Source organism: Ranitomeya variabilis, chromosome 8 (assembly GCF_051348905.1).
Source record: "Ranitomeya variabilis isolate aRanVar5 chromosome 8, aRanVar5.hap1, whole genome shotgun sequence".
Lineage (NCBI taxonomy): Eukaryota > Metazoa > Chordata > Amphibia > Anura > Dendrobatidae > Ranitomeya > Ranitomeya variabilis.
Genome location: NC_135239.1, coordinates 64,065,575 through 64,090,803, shown reverse-complemented (window position 1 = coordinate 64,090,803; position 25,229 = coordinate 64,065,575). Strand labels below are relative to the sequence as shown.

The 25,229-nt window shown below is 51.2% G+C and overlaps 1 protein-coding gene across 3 annotated transcripts in view; it reads right to left on the bottom strand.

Moving 5' to 3' along the window:
- Positions 1–25,229, bottom strand: part of ANKRD45 (ankyrin repeat domain 45) — a 35,976-nt gene that overhangs the window by 10,577 nt on the left and 170 nt on the right. For 2 of the 3 annotated variants that reach the window (XM_077276026.1, XM_077276024.1), the window contains exons 2-3: positions 17,639–17,902; positions 3,338–3,505 (exon numbers count right to left, since the gene is read on the bottom strand). In XM_077276026.1, the coding sequence (XP_077132141.1) occupies positions 3,338–3,505; positions 17,639–17,882 (412 nt within the window). In that variant the 5' untranslated portion in view covers positions 17,883–17,902. Of the gene's footprint in view, positions 1–3,337; positions 3,506–17,638; positions 17,903–17,988; positions 18,011–25,229 lie in introns of those variants that run through there. The other variant, XM_077276025.1, reaches the window with a different exon arrangement.

Genomic DNA, 25,229 nt, shown 5'->3' with positions numbered 1-25,229 from the left:
CAGCAGATTTCAGCTGATCAGTGGGGGTGCTGGGAGTCGGACCACCACAAATCTCATATTGATGACCTATCTTTCAGATAAGTGATCAATAAATCAGTGGTCGCCAGCCCCTTTCATCAGCTTTTGAGCTTTGCCTTCCCCCCTCACTAAGATTCTGCTTTAAAACCTTTAGGGGTAGTACTGGCTCTCGTTAAAGAGACACATTAAGAAATAAAGACTTATGATAGGTAATACAAATTAGTTCCTCTATAGTAGGAAAAAAAAAGCTATCTCCTGCCAGAGACTGCTCCAGAAAATGAACGGAAACCCATCCACAGCTTCTGGGTTTTTGCCCCTCATTAGTGCTGAGCTGAACATTGGTTAGCGAGCTGCAGCTCAGAGAGAAAAGGCTCTAATTAAAGAGAAATAGTACTCTATGGAAACTTATTTACAGGGAAATGCTCCATAGGACAAAAGTGACTATATTGGCTCTCCTCTAGAAGAAAGCCATCTCATATCAGTCAAGCCTAAAAGGCAGAAAAGCCCAGTTACATACAGTTGTTCCGTGGGTTTTGCCCCTCATCAGTGCAGAGCTCGATAATGATTTGATGAATTAGAAGCCTAAAGGCCCATTTTGGGTGAGCTGAATTGGGAACAAGCCGTCATTAGAACGCACGAATGAGTAAAATGCTCATTCGTCAGTTCATTGGATCTTCATGTTGGTGATTGGTGGTTGGATTGTTTATAGTTATTGGCAGCACCCTGGGTAAACAGGTGATATACATTGAACAGTCATATACGATCATTCTACATAGAATTTCGGTGGTTTCTAAACAAGCCACTAAATGCCCGACCGATCGCTTGTATGTAGCTGATCAGCAATAGTTTAATGGTCGCGGTCGGAGGGTGTAAATGAACCTTTAGATGCTGCTCTCATTAAAGAGCCACAGTGGTGAACAGAGGCTCCAACACCTGGTTCTAAGAGCTGTAAGTTCACACATACGATTTTCTCATAGGAGTGCCCTCCTTGTTTTTCAAGGAATGTTCACGTCTGATTTTTTTTTTCCTTGGACCAAATAGTTAGCGAAAAATATCGGAGACATGTCCGATTTTGATCCGAGCGTTGGATCAAAATCAGCTCTGTAAGTCTATGGGTCCGTGAAAAAAAAAAAATAAATAAAAAATCGGACTGCACTCGGATGTCAAAGCGCGATCTGATTTTCACGAAATGTCAGAATGGAGAAAGTGGAGAAAGTTTTTTTTCCTCTCCACATCCGATAAAACTGACACTCGGATCACATGCTGATCAAACACTGATCAGAATAATCAGTCCGTTTTTCTCGTATGTGTAAAAATCGGATGTGTGAATGAGCCCTAAGAAAGCAACTCTCTTTGTACTAATCCTGTACAACCAATTTAACAATCACAAGATCTCCATTGCAAAACATGATATGAACTTGGTTCAGTCATAACGTGGCCATTTTAGGCCAAAAAATATATACACCTCAATATTAACTGCTCGGATAATTGGACTCATATGTCCCAATGTTCAGACCCAAACGGAAATGTATGAATTCTTACAATTCTGTCAAAGCAAAGCTAGCTGAAAAGGACATCCTATAGTCAAAGGTCGAGCAATGGCATGAAGATCATTTAGTGTTTGTTATATAAATACAAAGTCTGATGATCCAGAAAGTCTGATGATCCAGAAAGTCTGATAATCTTACATCTCTTAGGAGCTATTTTTTTAAATTAAGGTTAAATTAATCTGCCCATTAACTCCAATTTTATGGCTCATTTGTATGGTGTTCAGATAATTCCACGCAGACCTGATGATTCACTCGTCTTACCACCGTTTCTCGTTTCAGGATGGTGTCTACAACTTCTCCATCAATTATAACATACCAGGACCAGACTGTATGGACACAGAATGTGAAGTCGCCGAGGTTATTCGGCAGATTGCAGGAAGCACACTAGTGGTGGAACTGCAAAAAAAAACAAGTGGACCACCCGGTCCATCCAGAAATGGCAGCAGTGAACAAGCTGCAAGATGCTCATGTTGCACATGAATATGAGAGCGATACCATCTAAACATAAAGCATCTCAGAACATCAGTCATTGGGGCGATCTCTTACTGATCTATATGTCTTGCTGTGTTTTTCATTAGCTAACAGCTAGGTGTTATTACGCCATCGTCTATAGAAAAAAGGCAAAAAAAAAAAAACTTTCTGCCATGATGGTTGAATAGTAAATGTGGGTTTACACAACCCGACTTGCAGAGTTAAATGACTGCTGATCATCTGCTTGTTTGTAGATTGGGGGTCGTTTAATAGCACTGTCAGATCGCGCTGCAGAACAATCTAAGAGAGTGTATTGCCTGCTCTTGTTCTCGGCAGCACAATTTTGTACAGGAAGATGTGCTGCCGAGAGCGATGATGTTTCAGAGAAACCAAAATTATCCTTGTACCTTAAAACGAACCTGTTACATAAAAAAAACCCGCTATTAACCTGTAGATATGGGGTTAATCTGCAGGTTACTAGCATTCTGGACCAGCCCAGTGCCGAGAGGAAAAAGTACTGTATTCCTCCCGGCAGCATTCTGGTTTCAGCCACGGGGGTGGCACCGGCATGGGTTCAGTCACCGCTCTGTGTATAGAAAGTGGCAGCTGTAGATGAGACCCAGTACTGATGGACAGCAGGGTCAGCATTAGGGCCAACTGTCAGTCAGTACAGGGGTGCGGTTACAGCTGCCGATCTCTATATACTGAGCGGTGACTGAACCCGCACCGGTGCCAACCCCATGGCTGAAACCGAACGCTGCCGGGAGGAATACAGTTAATTTCCACCCAACAGTGGGGCTCTAAGTGCATGTGCCGGGCAGATTCAGAACGCTATTAACCTGAAGATTAACTCCATATCTGTGGATTAATAGCATTTTTTTCACATCACAGGTTCCCTTTAAGAGTGTTTTGCTTGTTCGTCAGGGGCATCGGTAGCCTGTTTACATTGCACTATTATAAAATATATATATATAATGCATGAGGTATGCAGTTTATTCACTGCTGGTAGAAATGTATGTATACATTTTATTTACTGCTGGCATATAGCTATGTATTTTTTATGGTATATATTTACACATATTTTGAATCATATTATGTTTTAATAAACTATAGAAATCCAATTTTACATTTTGCTTACAATGTGAGAAGTTCCGGGGTCTTGTAAATTTGATTGTAAGGGAACCAAATATTTCCGAGGGCGGCCTTTTATGTGCTAATATTAATACATGGTAGCCCATTATGGTAGAGCACATATGCTTGTTGCATACTTTGTATGTTACACGGGTTAGAGCACTTACCAGCCCATTTCAGGAAATCTACACAATCTGTCTTGTTGTATCTGGACGCTATTTCACCTGCTTTTTCCCCACGGAAATTGAGAAGCGAGATGTCACCTCCTAAGTCAACAAGAGCCTTTAACACATCCAGGCGTCCCCACGCTGCAGCACAATGTAATGCTGAATATCCTGCAAGATGAAGGGGAAAGACGCCTTATTGATTTCATTCAGTTGCTGTGGGTTAATGGGATTGTATCCTGGCAGCCTGTACAAAGTGTATAGCATGCGGCTGCACATCATTTAATTGCTGGATGTAAAAGTTAATTAGACGGCATGAAATTGCTGGTCAGAAGTCAAGTCAGATAAAAGGTAATTGCACTATAAAATCTAAATGCCAAAGTGCCATGATACTAAAAGGCCTTGTGCACGTAGCAAACAAAGCCTAGTGGGATATAGCATGTAAGTCCTAGTGACTAACAGGCAATCCCTGCATGTGTTGCGGCTGTTGAAAATCCGCGAGACATGCAGCTGAGGAGACTCGAACATATTATTCGAGTACGCAGAATATACTCTGCTAGCACTGGAGCATGCTCAGATAACACCTTATCCCAGTTCATTCATCACTAGTTTAACATATTCATGATGAATCTATATATATAAGAGGCATCGTGACTACTCGCTAATCCCGCCCCCTGCACAGTAGCTCCGCCTCCACATCACCACACACAATCCCACCCCCACATTACCACACACAATCCCGCCCCCCACCACATTACCACACACAATACCGCCCCCACCACATTACCACACACAATCCCGCCCCCCAACACATCACCACACACAATCCCGCCCCCCCACCACATTACCACACATAATCCCGCCCCCCACCACATCACCACACACAATCCCGCCCCCACCACATTACCACACACAATCCCGCCCCCCACCACATTACCACACACAATCCCACCCCCCCCACATTACCACACACAATCCCGCCCCCACCACATCACCACACACAATCTCGCCCCCTCACATCACCACACACAATCCCGCCCCCACCACATTACCACACACAATCCCGCCCCCCACCACATTACCACACACAATCCCGCCCCCCCACCACATTACCACACACAATCCCGCCCCCACCACATTACCACACATAATCCCGCCCCCCACCACATCACCACACACAATCTCGCCCCCTCACATCACCACACACAATCCCGCCCCCACCACATTACCACACACAATCCCGCCCCCCACCACATCACCACACACAATCCCGCCCCCACCACATTACCACACACAATCCCGCCCCCCACCACATTACCACACACAATCCCGCCCCCCCACCACATTACCACACACAATCCCGCCCCCACCACATTACCACACACAATCCCGCCCCCCACCACATCACCACACACAATCCCGCCCCCACCACATTACCACACATAATCCCGCCCCCCACCACATCACCACACACAATCCCGCCCCCACCACATTACCACACACAATCCCGCCCCCCACCACATTACCACACACAATCCCACCCCCCCACCACATTACCACACACAATCCCGCCCCCACCACATTACCACACATAATCCCGCCCCCCACCACATCACCACACACAATCTCGCCCCCTCACATCACCACACACAATCCCGCCCCCACCACATTACCACACACAATCCCGCCCCCCACCACATTACCACACACAATCCCGCCCCCCCACCACATTACCACACACAATCCCGCCCCCACCACATTACCACACATAATCCCGCCCCCCACCACATCACCACACACAATCTCGCCCCCTCACATCACCACACACAATCCCGCCCCCACCACATTACCACACACAATCCCGCCCCCCACCACATCACCACACACAATCCCGCCCCCACCACATTACCACACACAATCCCGCCCCCCACCACATTACCACACACAATCCCGCCCCCCCACCACATTACCACACACAATCCCGCCCCCACCACATTACCACACACAATCCCGCCCCCCACCACATCACCACACACAATCCCGCCCCCACCACATTACCACACACAATCCCGCCCCCCACCACATTACCACACACAATCCCGCCCCCCCACCACATTACCACACACAATCCCGCCCCCACCACATTACCACACATAATCCCGCCCCCCACCACATCACCACACACAATCTCGCCCCCCCACATCACCACACACAATCCCGCCCCCACCACATTACCACACATAATCTCGCCCCCCCACCACATTACCACACACAATCCCGCCCCCCACCACATTACCACGCATAATCCCGCCCCCCACATCATCACACACAATCCCGCCCCCCACCACATTACCACACACAATCCCGCCCCCACCACATTACCACACATAATCCCGCCCCCCACCACATCACCACACACAATCTCGCCCCCCCACATCACCACACACAATCCCGCCCCCACCACATTACCACACATAATCTCGCCCCCCCACCACATTACCACACACAATCCCGCCCCCCACCACATTACCACGCATAATCCCGCCCCCCACATCATCACACACAATCCCGCCCCCCACCACATTACCACACACAATCCCGCCCCCCACCACAATACCACACACAATCCCGCCCCCACCACATTACCACACATAATCCCGCCCCCCACCACATCACCACACACAATCTCGCCCCCCCACATCACCACACACAATCCCGCCCCCACCACATTACCACACACAATCCCGCCCCCCCACCACATTACCACACATAATCCCGCCCCCCCACCACATCACCACACACAATCCCGCCCCCACATTACCACACACAATCCCGCCCCCACCACACTACCACACACAATCCCGCCCCCACCACATCACCACACACAATCCCGCCCCCCCACCACATTACCACACATAATCCCGCCCCCCACCACATCACCACACACAATCTCGCCCCCCCACCACATTACCACACACAATCCCGCCCCCCACCACATTACCACGCATAATCCCGCCCCCCACATCATCACACACAATCCCGCCCCCACCACATTACCACACACAATCCCGCCCCCCACCACAATACCACACACAATCCCGCCCCCACCACATTACCACACATAATCCCGCCCCCCACATCACCACACACAATCTCGCCCCCCCACATTACCACACACAATCCCAGCCCTCACCACATTACCACACACAATCCCACCCCCCACCCCATTACCACACACAATCCCGCCCCCCCACCACATTACCACACACAATCCCGCCCCCCCACCACATTACCACACACAATCCCGTCCCCCCCACCACATTACCACACACAATCCCGTCCCCCCCACCACATTACCACACACAATCCCGCCCCCCCACCACATTACCACACACAATCTCGCCCCCCACCACATTACCACACACAATCCCGCCCCCCAACACATTACCACACACAATCCCGCCCCCCACATTACCACACACAATACCGCCCCCCACCCCATTACCACACACAATCCCGCCCCCCCACCACATCACCACACACAATCTCGCCCCCTCACATTACCACACACAATCCCGCCCCCTACCACATTACCACACAATCCCACCCCTCACCACATTACCACACACAATCCCGCCCCCCCGCCACATTACCACACATAATCCCGCCCCCCCACCACATTACCACACACAATCCCGCCCCCCACCACAATACCACACACAATCCCGCCCCCACCACATTACCACACATAATCCCGCCCCCCACATCACCACACACAATCTCGCCCCCCCACATTACCACACACAATCCCACCCCTCACCACATTACCACACACAATCCCACCCCCCACCACATTACCACACAATCCCGCCCCCCCACATTACCACACACAATCTCGCCCCCCACCACATTACCACACGCAATCCCGCCCCCCAACACATTACCACACACAATCCCGCCCCCCACATTACCACACACAATACCGCCCCCCACCCCATTACCACACAATCCCGCCCCCCCACCACATCACCACACACAATCTCGCCCCCCCACATTACCACACAATCCCGCCCCCCCGCCACATTACCACACATAATCCCGCCCCCCCACCACATTACCACACACAATCCCGCCCCCCACCACATTACCACACAATCCCGCCCCCACCACATTACCACACACAATCCCGTCCCCTACCACATTACCACACAATCCCACCCCTCACCACATTACCACACACAATCCCGCCCCCCAACACATCACCACACACAATCCCACCCCCCACCCCATTACCACACACAATCCCGCCCCCCCACCACATTACAACACACAATCCCGCCCCCCACCACATTACCACACACACAATCCCGCCCCCCCACCACATTACCACACACAATCCCGCCCCCCACCACATTACCACACACAATCCCGCCCCCCACGTTACCACACACAATACCGCCCCCCACCACATTACCACACACAATCCCGCCCCCCACCACATTACCACACACAATCCCGCCCCCCACCACATTACCACACACAATCCCGCCCTCCCACCACATTACCACACATAATCCCGCCCCCACCACATCACCACACACAATCCCGCCCCCCACCACATTACCACACAATCCCGCCCCTCACCACATTACCACACAGAATCCCGCCCCCACCACATTACCACAGATAATCCCGCCCCCACCACATTACGACAGATAATCCCGCCCCCCACCACATCACCACACACAATCCCACCCCCCACCCCATTACCACACACAATCCCGCCCCACCACATCACCACACACAATCTCGCCCCCCCACATTACCACACACAATCCCGCCCCCCCACCACATTACCACACAATCCCGCCCCCACCACATTACCACACACAATCCCGTCCCCCACCACATTACCACACACAATCCCGCCCCCCACCACATTACCACACACAATCCCGCCCCCCACCACATCACCACACACAATCCCACCCCCCACCCCATTACCACACACAATCCCGCCCCCCCACCACATTACAACACACAATCCCGCCCCCCACATTACCACACACACAATCCCGCCCCCCACATTACCACACACAATCCCGCCCCCCACCACATTACCACACACAATCCCGCCCCCCACGTTACCACACACAATACCGCCCCCCACCACATTACCACACACAATCCCGCCCCCCACCACATTACCACACACAATCCCGCCCCCCACCACATTACCACACACAATCCCGCCCCCCCCACCACATTACCACACATAATCCCGCCCCCCACCACATCACCACACACAATCCCGCCCCCCACCACATTACCACACAATCCCGCCCCTCACCACATTACCACACAGAATCCCGCCCCCACCACATTTCCACAGATAATCCCGCCCCCACCACATTACGACAGATAATCCCACCCCCCACCACATCACCACACACAATCCCGCCCCCCACCACATTACCACACACAATCCCGCCCCCCACCACATTACCACACAATCCCGCCCCCACCACATTACCACACAATCCCGCCCCCACCACATTACCACACACAATCCCGCCCCCCACCACATCACCACACACAATCCCGCCCCCCCACCACATTACCACACATAATCCCGCCCCCCACCACATCACCACACATAATTCCGCCCCCCACCACATTACCGCACATAATTCCGCCCCCCACCACATTACCACACATAATCCCGCCCCCACCACATTACCACACACAATCCCGCCCCCACCACATTACCACACAAAATCCCGCCCCCACCACATCATCACACACAATACCGCCCCCCACCACATTACCACACATAATCCCCCCCACCACATTACCACACACAATCCCGCCCCCCCACATTACCACACATAATCCCGCGCCCACCACATCATCACACAAAACCGCCCCCACCACATTACCACACACAATACTGCCCCCCACCACATCACCACACACAATCCCGCCCCCACCACATTACCACACATAATTCCGCCCCCCACCACATTACCACACATAATCCCGCCCCCCACCCCATTACCACACATAATCCCGCCCCCCACCCCATTACCACACATAATCCCGCCCCCCACCACACTACCACACACAATCCTCACCAGATCACCACACAATCCCACCCCCCACAAATCCCGCCCCCCCACCACCACACACAATCCCGCCCCCACCACATTACCACACATAATCCCGCCCCCCACCCCATTACCACACATAATCCCACCCCCACCACACTACCACACATAATCCCGCCCCCACCACTACCACACACAATCCCGCCCCCACCACATTACCACACACAATCCTCACCAGATCACCTGTTGTGAATTTACCTTTTGGCTCCCTCTAGTGGCTACTAGTGATTTGACTCTGGGTATGTCATTCATCCCTTGTATGCTCACCTGGGTCGTTAGGTCAGGGGTGTTGCTATATAAGCTCCCTGGACCTTCAGTTCAATGCCTGGCAACGTTGTAATCAGAGCTAATCTGTTGTGCTCTTGTCTACTGATCCTGGTTCCTGCTGAATTAAGCTAAGTCTGCTTTCTTGCTTTTTGCTATTTGTTTTTGTTTGCATTTTTGTCCAGCTTGTACATAATCTGTATCCTAACCTTGCTGGAAGCTCTAGGGAGGCTGGAGTTCTCCCCCCGGGCCGTTAGACGGTTCGGGGGTTCTTGAATCTCCAGTGTGGATTTTTGTTAGGGTTTTCGTTGACCATATAAGTTATCTTACTACATTCTGCTATTAGTAAGCGGGCCTCTCTTTGCTAAACCTAGTTCATCTCTGTGTTTGTCATTTCCTCTTACCTCACCGTTATTATTTGTGGGGGGCTTGTATCATACTTTTGGGGTCTATTCTCTGGAGGCAAGAGAGGTCTTTGTTTTCCTCTTCTAGGGGTAGTTAGTCCTCCGGCTGGCGCGAGACATCTAGCGACCAACGTAGGCATGTTCCCCGGCTACTGCTAGTGTTGGCGTTAGGAGTAGATATATGGTCAACCCAGTTACCACTGCCCTATGAGCTGGATTTTTGTACGTCGCAGACTTACTTGTTCCTCTGAGACCCTCGCCATTGGGGTCATAACAATCACCACACACAATCCCACCCCCCACAAATCCCGCCCCCCCACCACATTACCACACATAATCCCGCCCCCCACCCCATTACCACACATAATCCCGCCCCCCACCCCATTACCACACATAATCCCGCCCCCCACCACACTACCACACACTATCCCGCCCCCCACCACATTACCACACACAATACCGCCCCCCCACCACATTACCACACAATACTGCCCCCCACATTACCACACAATCCCGCCCTCCCACCACATCACCACACATAATCCCGCCCCCCACCCCATCACCACACATAATCCCGCCCCCCACCCCATTACCACACACAATCCCCCCACCCCATTACCACACATAATCCCGCCCTCCCACCACATCACCACACATAATCCCGCCCCCCACCACATCACCACACATAATCCCGCCCCCACCACATCACCATACATAATCCCGCCCCCCACCCCATTACCACACACAATCCCCCCCACCCCATTACCACACACAATCCCCCCCACATTACCACATAATCCCGCCCCCCACCACATCACCACACATAATCCCGCCCTCCCACCACATCACCACACATAATCCCGCCCCCCACCCCATTACCACACACAATCCCCCCCACCCCATTACCACACACAATCCCCCCCACATTACCACACATAATTACGCCTCCCCAACACATCACCACACTTATTCCCGCCCCCCACCCCATTACCACACATAATCCCGCCCCCCACCCCATTACCACACATAATCCCGCCCCCCACCCCATTACCACACATAATCCCGCCCCCCACCCCATTACCACACATAATCCCGCCCCCCACCACACTACCACACACAATCCTCACCAGATCACCACACACAATCCCACCCCCCACAAATCCCGCCCCCCCACCACATCACCACACACAATCCCGCCCCCACCACATTACCACACATAATCCCGCCCCCCACCCCATTACCACACATAATCCCGCCCCCACCACACTACCACACACAATCCCGCCCCCACATTACCACACACAATCCTCACCAGATCACCACACACAATCCCACCCCCCACAAATCCCGCCCCCCCACCACATTACCACACATAATCCCGCCCCCCACCCCATTACCACACATAATCCCGCCCCCCACCCATTACCACACATAATCCCGCCCCCCACCACACTACCACACACTATCCCGCCCCCCACCACATTACCACACACAATACCGCCCCCCCACCACATTACCACACACAATACTGCCCCCCCACCACATTACCACAAACAATCCCGCCCTCCCACCACATCACCACACATAATCCCGCCCCCCACCCCATTACCACACACAATCCCCCCCACCCCATTACCACATAATCCCGCCCTCCCACCACATCACCACACATAATCCCGCCCCCCACATCACCACACATAATCCCGCCCCCCACCACATTACCACACATAATCCCGCCCCCCACCACATTACCACACATAATCCCGCCCTCCCACCACATCACCACACATAATCCCGCCCCCCACCACATTACCACACATAATCCCGCCCCCCACCACATTACCACACATAATCCCGCCCCCCACCACATTACCACACATAATCCCGCCCCCCACCACATCACCACACATAATCCCGCCCTCCCACCACATCACCACACATAATCCCGCCCCCCACCCCATTACCACACACAATCCCCCCCACATTACCACACATAATCACGCCTCCCCAACACATCACCACACTTATTCCCGCCCCCCACCCTATTACCACATATAATCCCGCCAACCACCAATTTACATTTCGTTATGAAATTTGTTTAGATGCTGGAATGAATAAAAAAACGCACATCTTACTGAATCCAGTTTGTTTTTGATTTTACACTGTGAATAAAATGTATTATTAGTATTATTCTGATTTTTAATGATTATTATTGTTATTAACTTCATTTTAAGTTAATTTACCACCTGCGTAAGCGCTATTGAATGTTGTCATTATTTACTTTAGGTTAATCACCAGCAGCGTTAATTAGATAGCAATGAGCGTGCCGATCGTTAGCTGGCTGGAAACAGCTAGTTTTGAAATAAAAGTTAAAAAAATACACCAAAACAAAGTGGAAGCAGAAAAAAGTAACAACCAAAAGTTCTGGCCATAAAAGAGTTGTTGTACCAGATACAGTGGTAGGTATGGAAGCACTGATGCTTATGATAAAAAAATAAATATCACGGATCCTGAAGACTGGTGGTCCCTAGGGTCAGACCCTCACCAATCAGACATTGATGGACTGTTCTCAGCATAAGCCATAAAAACTCTCTTCAGGACTATAACATTGATGGTCTCTTCTTATAGGGGCCAAAGGGGTTCTCAATCAAAACCGGAGGGGCAGAGCTGGACAGAAAACTGCATAAAAGCACGCTTCACTCTTTACAGAGCTTTAGCAAGCAATGTGCAACTTTTTAAAGGGATCGTCCACCACTATGACAACCCCTTCTCAATCTGTGTTGTTCTCTCACTTCCACCGGATAAATATGTCAGAAGGTGGTGAGCGTGAAGCGTCCTCCAACTGGCAGCAGGGATCGCATGACGTACAATGTTATGGGATCACCGGGAGAGCCAGTGCTAACACCACCAGAACGCTGCCGGCACCGGAGGGGAGTATAAGTGTTACTGTCTTACTGGGGGCAGACATCTGGGTTGTACAAGTAGTGAACAATCCCTTTAATAAGTGATATTATCAAAACTACAGCAAGCAGCCCAATAAGTGACACATTGCTGGAATCATTATACTACTTTCAGATTAGGTGGAAAAAACCTGCTGACAGATTCCCATTAAGTCATTAAGGAACATTTCTGAGCACACAGAGTTTTATCATTCGGGTGGAGATAAACTGTAGAAGATGCAAGTCTGATGATAATATCCAGCACGTAATCCCATGGATTCATGATATAACACAGGTACAATGCGGACTCCATAGACAGACTCTGGGGCCTGAACTAATCACAAGACCTGCCTGCAAACACACAATCACAGAGGAAGAAATTACAATTATTAGTTTGGCGCAAAAACAAAAGACGTGCACAAAGGAAAGATGACGTTGTAGGCATAGCGCGTTGCCTGGCAACCGAAACGCTCCGGGAAGGCCTAGCTGTCTCATAATCACTCGGCATACCTAGACGCCCGCCATGTGTAATGCGCAACTGCGGAAGTAAGGAAAGATGACGTTGTGGGCACAGCTTCCACAGTTGCGTACTATACATGGCAGGCGTCTAGGTACACTGAGTAATTACGAGACTATGATTGGCTGGAAACTGATTTAAATAGACTTATGCACATTAGCACTTTAGCATTATAGGTTGTTTCTCTTAGGCAATTCATTAGACTTAATACCTGTCAACAGGGTTCAACAATAACTAAGGAACAAGTTATTTATTGACTTACCTTACTATTTACTACAGGGTTGTTATTGTTTAAACATCTGTACTGCACATGAAACCAGTTATTGGATTGGAGGTATTCCTTGCATTATGAAATTGTAAGTTGTTGTATGTGATGAGTTTTTATCTCATTTGTTATAAATAAAATTACTAGTTTGAACATAGGGTACTTAGTTAACATAATTTTGATTAAAAAAAAACAATGTAAAAGTCATTAAACCATGTCAAGGTGACCCTATTTGGGACGGTCCTAACCTCTAGTATTAAAACCTTACCATATGTCAAATGACGTAAATGTGAAGAAGGACGGAGACCTGCAGCCATGGGGAGCCACATTAAGTCCAGATCAAACAAAAGGGAGGCCGAACCCTTAAGGTACCGTCACACTCAGCGACGCTGCAGCGATATAGACAACGAGCCGATCGCTGCAGTGTCGCTGTTTAGGTCGCTGGGGAGCTGTCACACAGACAGCTCTCTCCAGCGACCAACGATCAGGGGAACGACTTCGGCATCGTTGAAACTGTCTTCAACGATGCCGAAGTCCCCCTGCAGCACCCGGGTAACCAGGGTAAACATCGGGTTACTAAGCGCAGGGCCGCGCTTAGTAACCCGATATTTACCCTGGTTACCATTGTAAAAGTAAAAAAAAAACACTACATACTCACCTTCTGATGTCTGTCAAGTCCCCCGCCGGCGTCCACAGGGTTAAACTGCTTTCGGCAGGAGCGCTTGCTAATGCACGCGCTGCTGCCGAGAGCTTCCCTGCACTGAATGTGTCAGCGCCGGCACCCGGCAGTAACAGCGGTGATGTCACCGCTGTGCTCTGATTTATGGCCGGCACTGACAGTCAGTGCAGGGAAGCTCTCGGCAGCAGCGCGTGCATTTAGCAGCGCTCCTGCTGAAAGCAGTTTAACCCTGTGGACGCCGGGGGACGTGACAGACATCAGAGGGTGAGTATGTACTGGTTTTTTTTTACTTTTACAATGGTAACCAGGGTAAATATCGGGTTACTAAGCGCGGCCCTTGCGCTTAGTAACCCGATGTTTACCCTGGTTACCATTGTAAAACATTGCTGGCATCGTTGCTTTTGCTGTCAAACACAACGATACACACCGATCTGACAACCAAATAAAGTTCTGGACTTCTAGCTCCGACCAGAGATATCACAGCGGGATCCAGATCGCTGCTGCGTGTCAAACTCAACGAGATCGCTATCCAGGACGCTGCAACGTCACGGATCGCTGTCGTTCTCGTTGTAAAGTCGCTCAGTGTGAAGGTACCTTTACCTGCACTGAGTGCAGAAACCTGAAACAGAAAAATAAAAAGAGATGAATTGGTCCTCCTCGGGCCTTATTCACATATGGCAAGGTTGCAACACTATAGATTAAGACCGCCCTGAATAGGGTCACCTTGACGTGGTGGGATGGCCTTTACATAGTTAATGTAATTTTAATAAAAACAAAGTACCCAATGTTATTTTCAGGCACTATTGCTATTTATATATTGCAGGGTATTTGCTCATACTGTTTTTATCTTAGTTTTTTCTGTTTAGTGGCCAATGTGAACATGTGCTTACACGACGCATGCACACCAACTTATATTCCAGTTCATCTCTTTAGGTTTTTGTAATAGGAAAAGGGGTCAAGTGTGAAGTGCCATGCTGTGAGTACTGGGGGGCTGTGGAGAATTCCGATGAGAGTGTTAGGAACTGTTTTTCTAAATAGAAGACAGGATACTTATATTACTGAGGAAGAAGGTAAAGCGCTACTTAGATTACTGGTGAAATAAGTCCTATGACTTCTGGGTAAATGAGGTGGGTCTACTGGGCAAGCGACTGCTGTGATCACTTAGTTAACATGAAAGGCTAGAGCGACTATTTGGAAAGTAGGTAAGGGGATGATTCAACAATTGAAGAATTAGATAAAGGCTGCTGTGACTACTGGGGGAAAAGAGAACTGCAGTATCTACAGGGGAAAGCTGCAGTGACTACTAGGGAAGTGGGCAGATAGCGGAGTTTACTAGGAAACTAGCCATAGAAAGAATACAGACGCTGAAATTCCAGACACAGCGCAGAGTTACATCTTGTTATGTGCCCACCTTGAGAGGTGGATTCCCTAAGCAGCAGGTCAGGGTGAGCAGCAGAGATGGAAGGCCATGGGCTTTGAAGGTCAGTCCCATGTATTCGTGAGGATCAGGAAGACAAGAGGACATAAAAACAGAGCAGAGTAGAAAATGTCACATGAAGCAGAGTCAACTGTGTGGATACAGATTGGCACATTAGATGAATAGACAAAACAGGAGTTGCAGCAGACAAATGGTCAATAGCAGAGATACTGTATATACAATAAGAAACTTGCAGCAAATAGATGATTAATGTTAGAAATATGCTGTATACAGTCAAGGAATTGCAGCAAGGAAACTGATAATCACAGGAAAGCACTGATGAATAGGCCGACTCGTTACTTGCTTGCAGAGACTAAGTTATGAACAGCACCGAGAAAAAATTAAAAGAAGTTGGTAATCTGAATCATTATTGCAGAATGATAGCTGTAGACTACACCTAGATAAGCAGGACTGGGCTTGGAAATAAATACTGGAAGTTAAATGGAAGTTAGGGGCATCATGAGATCATTAGACACTGGGCTAGAGCTGAGCTAAGTGGAAGGTGAAGCAACTCCTGACAAGCAGATGGCCCCCTGAACCGGCCTAAAAAGGCCTTGGGAGATGATGTCAGAGGTGTTTGCCAGGTTACCACAGTAACCCGGTGTGGACGAGCACAAGGAAGCTGGCCATAAGGGAAGGAAACAAAGCCCGGCACTGAAGCCAGGACAGGTAACACACTCGGAGCATGCCCTTCCTGTTGCATGTGTCTGCAGCTTCTGTAATCCAATGTGACCTTGACCTGCATTTTTTATATTTTTGACTAATGATCCCCATCCTTACAATCATTACATCTCTGATGATGGATATTGAAAACATACAATATTGGACACACGCTGACATCTTCCAATATAAATGTTTCACATTATGTTTTAAAAAAGATAATTGTTATGCAAGTATGACCATTATTAATCAATAATCATTTTAAAATGGTTTATTTTTATTAAATTTGTGCATTTCCATTGCTTCATTAGTGTTACAATTCTTAAGCAGAAATAAATTATGACAGTACTTAGTATGGGTTTTTTATTACTTTTTTTTTTATTATTATTTGCATATCTACAACAGAACCACTAGAGGGCAGCAATGAATTTGGAATCATACTTCGGGATAGATTTGACTTTTGCGCTAATGTTATATACACTAATGATGCAATTAGACGTGCTGACTGAGGGCCATCAATACATGTTAACGAGCGTCGATCGACTATTTCCTGTCGCTTGTTACCGGACTGTTTACCAAGCCTGACAATGATGGGGACTTTAGGACCGCTAATGTGATCCTTCTCATACATCTCATGTGATTATCAGCTCATTCCCCGACTACACAGGACGATGTGCTGCTGATAATAATGTTTTCTTGACAGCATAAAAGACCGATCACCTAGGTAGTGCCACTAGCTGATTGGATATGAGAAAATTGATTTATAGGTGGTGACTCAACAGTTTGGACCCCCTATGACCCTCAGGACTAGGGGTCTCTGTGCTCCATATTTGCAGTGGAGAAAGGACAATTGCTACACTGCATGTCCATTGTATGGAGGAGCAATACAAGCAATGTACAGAATACACGCTCCGCACATACACACACACTACCTCGAGCTGTTTTTTGGTTGACGTTGGCTCCATACTTGGCCAATGCTCTGACGACTTCGGTGCGTCCCAGTACACAGGCTAAGAACAGCGGGTTCCTCCCAAGGAGATCTTCTTCTACAAGAAATGTGTTACATTGTTCATGGTGGTCATCAGCTGAATCTTCAAAAATGGACTGTAGAGCGGGCACATTTCCTTCTAGAGCACAGCGCAGCACCGGGTTATCAGGGGGACCGGAGACTTCCATCCTCTGTTCTTCACATTACCCTGAATAGTGAAATAAGAACTTACAACCTCCAACACGATGAATCGTCATGACTCACAGATCGGAACATGGAGGCCGCTGCTAATACTTGTCCTGTACTGGTCGCTGGTCCCTGCATCGGTGGTGATGGGTCCCTGCACTCCTGTCACCGTATGGACAACATGTGTACGATGTTAAGATGATGTGTGAAGGTGGTCTTAGAGGCACGGCTCCACTCACTTATAGGGGCCATGTATCCTGGGGATCACTGACACTTATGGAGTCACTGCATCAGATAATGGCACAACAGCTGGCACTTCAGGGGCAACGACACCTGACAATCACAGGGCAATGAATGTGACACAGTATGCCTGACAATGACGGGAGCATTGTATGCAACACTTATGGAGGCGCTGCGTGTGGTAGTTATGGAGGCGCTGTGTGGTAGTTATTGAGGCCCTGTGTGTGTGGTAGTTATGGAGGCGCTGCGTGTGGTAGTTATGGAGGCCCTGCGTGTGGTAGTTATGGAGGACCTGTGTGGTAGTTATTGAGGCCCTGCGTGTGGTAGTTATGGAGGCCCTGCGTGTGGTAGTTATGGAGGCGCTGTGTGGTAGTTATGGAGGCGCTGCGTGTGGTAGTTATGGAGGCCCTGCGTGTGGTAGTTATTGAGGCCCTGCGTGTGGTAGTTATGGAGGCCCTGTGTGGTAGTTATTGAGGCCCTGCGTGTGGTAGTTATGGAGGCGCTGCGTGTGGTAGTTATGGAGGCCCTGCGTGTGGTAGTTATGGAGGCGCTGCGTGTGGTAGTTATTGGGGCGCTGTGTGGTAGTTATTGAGGCCCTGCGTGTGGTAGTTATTGAGGCCCTGCGTGTGGTAGTTATGGAGGCGCTGCGTGTGGTAGTTATGGAGGCCCTGCGTGTGGTAGTTATGGAGGCCCTGCGTGTGGTAGTTATGGAGGAGCTGTGTGGTAGTTATTGAGGTCCTGTGTGTGGTAGTTATGGAGGTACTGCCTGTGGTAGTTATTGGGGCGCTGTGTGTGGTAGTTATGGAGGAGCTGTGTGGTAGTTATTGAGGTCCTGTGTGTGGTAGTTATTGAGGCCCTGCGTGTGGTAGTTATGGAGGCCCTGCATGTGGTAGTTATGGAGGCACTGCGTGTGGTAGTTATGGAGGCCCTGCGTGTGGTAGTTATGGAGGCCCTGCGTGTGGTAGTTATGGAGGAGCTGTGTGGTAGTTATTGAGGTCCTGTGTGTGGTAGTTATGGAGGTACTGCGTGTGGTAGTTATTGGGGCGCTGTGTGTGGTAGTTATGGAGGAGCTGTGTGGTAGTTATTGAGGTCCTGTGTGTGGTAGTTATTGAGGCCCTGCGTGTGGTAGTTATGGAGGCGCTGCGTGTGGTAGTTATTGGGGCGCTGTGTGGTAGTTATGGAGGCGCTGCGTGTGGTAGTTATTGAGGCCCTGCGTGTGGTAGTTATGGAGGCGCTGCGTGTGGTAGTTATGGAGGCCCTGCGTGTGGTAGTTATGGAGGCCCTGCGTGTGGTAGTTATGGAGGAGCTGTGTGGTAGTTATTGAGGTCCTGTGTGTGGTAGTTATGGAGGTACTGCGTGTGGTAGTTATTGGGGCGCTGTGTGTGGTAGTTATGGAGGAGCTGTGTGGTAGTTATTGAGGTCCTGTGTGTGGTAGTTATGGAGGTACTGCGTGTGGTAGTTATTGGGGCGCTGTGTGTGGTAGTTATGGAGGAGCTGTGTGGTAGTTATTGAGGTCCTGTGTGTGGTAGTTATGGAGGCGCTGCGTGTGGTAGTTATGGAGGCCCTGCGTGTGGTAGTTATGGAGGCGCTGTGTGGTAGTTATTGAGGCCCTGCGTGTGGTAGTTATGCAGGCGCTGCGTGTGGTAGTTATTGGGGCGCTGTGTGGTAGTTATGGAGGCGCTGCGTGTGGTAGTTATTGAGGCCCTGCGTGTGGTAGTTATGGAGGAGCTGCGTGTGGTAGTTATGGAGGCCCTGCGTGTGGTAGTTATGGAGGCCCTGCGTGTGGTAGTTATGGAGGAGCTGTGTGGTAGTTATTGAGGTCCTGTGTGTGGTAGTTATGGAGGTACTGCCTGTGGTAGTTATTGGGGCGCTGTGTGTGGTAGTTATGGAGGAGCTGTGTGGTAGTTATTGAGGTCCTGTGTGTGGTAGTTATTGAGGCCCTGCGTGTGGTAGTTATGGAGGCCCTGCATGTGGTAGTTATGGAGGCACTGCGTGTGGTAGTTATGGAGGCCCTGCGTGTGGTAGTTATGGAAGCCCTGCGTGTGGTAGTTATGGAGGAGCTGTGTGGTAGTTATTGAGGTCCTGTGTGTGGTAGTTATGGAGGTACTGCGTGTGGTAGTTATTGGGGCGCTGTGTGTGGTAGTTATGGAGGAGCTGTGTGGTAGTTATTGAGGTCCTGTGTGTGGTAGTTATTGAGGCCCTGCGTGTGGTAGTTATGGAGGCGCTGCGTGTGGTAGTTATTGGGGCGCTGTGTGGTAGTTATGGAGGCGCTGCGTGTGGTAGTTATTGAGGCCCTGCGTGTGGTAGTTATGGAGGCGCTGCGTGTGGTAGTTATGGAGGCCCTGCGTGTGGTAGTTATGGAGGCCCTGCGTGTGGTAGTTATGGAGGAGCTGTGTGGTAGTTATTGAGGTCCTGTGTGTGGTAGTTATGGAGGTACTGCGTGTGGTAGTTATTGGGGCGCTGTGTGTGGTAGTTATGGAGGAGCTGTGTGGTAGTTATTGAGGTCCTGTGTGTGGTAGTTATTGAGGCCCTGCGTGTGGTAGTTATGGAGGCCCTGCATGTGGTAGTTATGGAGGCACTGCGTGTGGTAGTTATGGAGGCCCTGCGTGTGGTAGTTATGGAGGCCCTGCGTGTGGTAGTTATGGAGGAGCTGTGTGGTAGTTATTGAGGTCCTGTGTGTGGTAGTTATGGAGGTACTGCGTGTGGTAGTTATTGGGGCGCTGTGTGTGGTAGTTATGGAAGAGCTGTGTGGTAGTTATTGAGGTCCTGTGTGTGGTAGTTATTGAGGCCCTGCGTGTGGTAGTTATGGAGGCCCTGCGTGTGGTAGTTATGGAGGCGCTGCGTGTGGTAGTTATTGGGGCGCTGTGTGGTAGTTATTGAGGCGCTGTGTGTGGTAGTTATTGAGGCCCTGCGTGTGGTAGTTATGGAGGAGCTGTGTGGTAGTTATTGAGGCCCCGTGTGTGGTAGTTATTGAGGCCCTGCGTGTGGTAGTTATGGAGGAGCTGTGTGGTAGTTATGGAGGCACTGCGTGTGGTAGTTATTGGGGCGCTGTGTGTGGTAGTTATTGAGGTCCTGTGTGTGGTAGTTATGGAGGAGCTGCGTGGTAGTTATTGAGGCGCTGTGTGTGGTAGTTATTGAGGCGCTGTGTGTGGTAGTTAAGGAGGCCCTGTGTGTGGTAGTTATGGAGGAGCTGTGTGGTAGTTATTGAGGCCCTGCGTGTGGTAGTTATGGAGGAGCTGTGTGGTAGTTATGGAGGCACTGCGTGTGGTAGTTATTGGGGCGCTGTGTGTGGTAGTTAAGGAGGAGCTGTGTGGTAGTTATGGAGGCACTGCGTGTGGTAGTTATTGAGGCCCTGCGTGTGGTAGTTATGGAGGAGCTGTGTGGTAGTTATGGAGGCCCCGCGTGTGGTAGTTATTGAGGCGCTGCGTGTGGTAGTTATGGAGGAGCTGTGTGGTAGTTATGGAGGCACTGCGTGTGGTAGTTATTGGGGCGCTGTGTGTGGTAGTTATTGAGGTCCTGTGTGTGGTAGTTATGGAGGAGCTGTGTGGTAGTTATTGAGGCCCCGCGTGTGGTAGTTATTGAGGCGCTGCGTGTGGTAGTTATGGAGGAGCTGTGTGGTAGTTATGGAGGCACTGCGTGTGGTAGTTATTGGGGCGCTGTGTGTGGTAGTTATTGAGGTCCTGTGTGTGGTAGTTATGGAGGAGCTGTGTGGTAGTTATTGAGGCGCTGTGTGTGGTAGTTAAGGAGGCGCTGTGTGTGGTAGTTAAGGAGGCGCTGCGTGTGGTAGTTATGGAGGAGCTGTGTGGTAGTTATTGAGGCGCTGCGTGTGGTAGTTATGGAGGCGCTGTGTGTGGTAGTTATGGAGGCGCTGCGTGTGGTAGTTATGGAGGCGCTGCATGTGGTAGTTATGGAGGCGCTGTGTGTGGTAGTTATGGAGGCGCTGCGTGTGGTAGTTATGGAGGCGCTGCGTGTGGTAGTTATGGAGGCGCTGCGTGTGGTAGTTATGGAGGCGCTGTGTGTGGTAGTTATGGAGGCGCTGCGTGTGGTAGTTATGGAGGCGCTGCGTGTGGCAGTTATTGAGGCGCTGTGTGTGGTAGTTATTGAGGCGCTGTGTGTGGTAGTTATTGAGGCGCTGTGTGTGGTAGTTAAGGAGGCCCTGCGTGTGGTAGTTATGGAGGAGCTGTGTGGTAGTTATTGAGGCCCTGCGTGTGGTAGTTATTGGGGCGCTGTGTGGTAGTTATGGAGGCACTGCGTGTGGTAGTTATGGAGGCGCTGCGTGTGGTAGTTATGGAGGCGCTGTGTGTGGTAGTTATTGAGGCGCTGTGTGTGGTAGTTAAGGAGGCGCTGTGTGTGGTAGTTAAGGAGGCGCTGCGTGTGGTAGTTATGGAGGAGCTGTGTGGTAGTTATTGAGGCGCTGCGTGTGGTAGTTATGGAGGCGCTGTGTGTGGTAGTTATGGAGGCGCTGCGTGTGGTAGTTATGGAGGCGCTGCATGTGGTAGTTATGGAGGCGCTGTGTGTGGTAGTTATGGAGGCGCTGCGTGTGGTAGTTATGGAGGCGCTGCGTGTGGTAGTTATGGAGGCGCTGCGTGTGGTAGTTATGGAGGCGCTGTGTGTGGTAGTTATGGAGGCGCTGCGTGTGGTAGTTATGGAGGCGCTGCGTGTGGCAGTTATTGAGGCGCTGTGTGTGGTAGTTATTGAGGCGCTGTGTGTGGTAGTTATTGAGGCGCTGTGTGTGGTAGTTAAGGAGGCCCTGCGTGTGGTAGTTATGGAGGAGCTGTGTGGTAGTTATTGAGGCCCTGCGTGTGGTAGTTATTGGGGCGCTGTGTGGTAGTTATGGAGGCACTGCGTGTGGTAGTTATGGAGGCGCTGCGTGTGGTAGTTATGGAGGCGCTGCATGTGGTAGTTATGGAGGTGCTGCATGTGGTAGTTATGGAGGCGCTGTGTGTGGTAGTAATGGAGGCGCTGCATGTGGTAGATATTGAGGCGCTGTGTGTGGTAGTTATGGAGGCGCTGCATGTGATACTTATGGAGGCGCTGCATGTGGTAGTTATGGAGGCGCTGTGTGTGGTAGTAATGGAGGCGCTGCGTGTGGTAGATATTGAGGCGCTGTATGTGGTAGTTATGGAGGCGCTGCATGTGATACTTATGGAGGCGCTGCATGTGGTAGTTATGGAGGCGCTGCGTGTGGTACTTATGGAGTGTGGTACTTATTGAGGCGCTGCGTATGGTAGTTATAGAGGCGCTGCGTGTGGTAGTTATGGAGGCGCTGCGTGTGGTAGTTATGGAGGCGCTGCATGTGGTAGTTATGGAGGCGCTGCGTGTGGTAGTTATGGAGGCGCTGCATGTAGTAGCTATGGGACGCTACTCCTGGCACAGAGCTAACAGTATGGAGCATTGCACCTGACATGCATTGCTGCAGCGATGTGACTGGCCCTTGGGTTGGCACCTGGGCATTATGGCGGCAGGGATGTGACTGGCCCTTGGGTTGGCACCTGGGCACTATGGCGGCAGGGATGTGACTGCCCATCGGGTTGGCACCTGGGCACTATGGCGGCATGGATGTGACCGGCCCTTGGGTTGGCACCTGGGCACTATGGCGGCAGGGATGTGACTGGCACTCAGGTTGGTACCTGAGCACTATGGCGGCAGGGATGTGACTGGCACTCGGGTTGGTACCTGTGTATTATGGCGGCAGGGATGTGCCTGGCCCTCAGGTTGGCACCTGGGCACTATGGCGGCAGGGATGTGACTGGCCCTTGGGTTGGCGCCTGTGTATTATGGCAGCAGGGATGTGACTGGCCCTCGGGTTGGCGCCTGGGCACTATGGCGGCAGGGATGTGACTGGCCCTCGGGTTGGCGCCTGTGTATTATGGCGCAGGGATGTGACTGGCCCTTGGGTTGGCGCCTGGGCACTATGGCGGCAGGGATGTGACTGGCCCTCGGGTTAGCGCCTGTGTATTATGGCGGCAGGGATGTGACTGGCACTTGGATTGGCGCCTGTGCATTATGGCAGCAGGGATGTGACTGGCCCTCGGGTTGGCGCTTGTGTATTTTGGCGGCAGGGATGTGACTGGCACTCGGGTTGGCGCCTGTGTATTATGGCGGCAGGGATGTGACTGGCACTCGGGTTGGCGCCTGTGTATTATGGCGGCAGGGATGTGACTGGCACTTGGATTGGCGCCTGTGCATTATGGCGGCAGGGATGTGACTGGCCCTTGGGTTGGCGCTTGTGTATTTTGGCGGCAGGGATGTGACTGGCACTCGGGTTGGCGCCTGTGTATTATGGCGGCAGGGATGTGACTGGCACTCGGGTTGGCGCCTGTGTATTATGGCGGCAGGGATGTGACTGGCACTCGGGTTGGCGCCTGTGTATTATGGCGGCAGGGATGTGACTGGCACTCGGGTTGGCGCCTGTGTATTATGGCGGCAGGGATGTGACTGGCCCTCGGGTTGGCGCCTGGGCACTATGGCGGCAGGGATGTGACTGGCACTCGGGTTGGCGCCTGTGTATTATGGCGGCAGGGATGTGACTGGCACTCGGGTTGGCGCCTGTGTATTATGGCGGCAGGGATGTGACTGGCACTCGGGTTGGCGCCTGTGTATTATGGCGGCAGGGATGTGACTGGCACTCGGGTTGGCGCCTGTGTATTATGGCGGCAGGGATGTGACTGGCCCTCGGGTTGGCGCCTGGGCACTATGGCGGCAGGGATGTGACTGGCACTCGGGTTGGCGCCTGTGTATTATGGCGGCAGGGATGTGACTGGCCCTCAGGTTGGCGCCTGGACATTATGGCGGCAGGGATGTGACTGGCACTCGGGTTGGCGCCTGTGTATTATGGCAGCAGGGATGTGACTGGCCCTCAGGTTGGCGCCTGGGCATTATGGCGGCAGGGATGTGACTGGCCCTCGGGTTGGCGCCTGTGTATTATGGCGCAGGGATGTGACTGGCCCTCGGGTTGGCGCCTGGGCATTATGGCGGCAGGGATGTGACTGGCCCTCAGGTTGGCGCCTGGACATTATGGCGGCAGGGATGTGACTGGCCCCCGGGTATTATGGCAGCACTGGCCTTGTGCTTCCGTGTAACCATCTCACACCCGCCCCCACATCCCC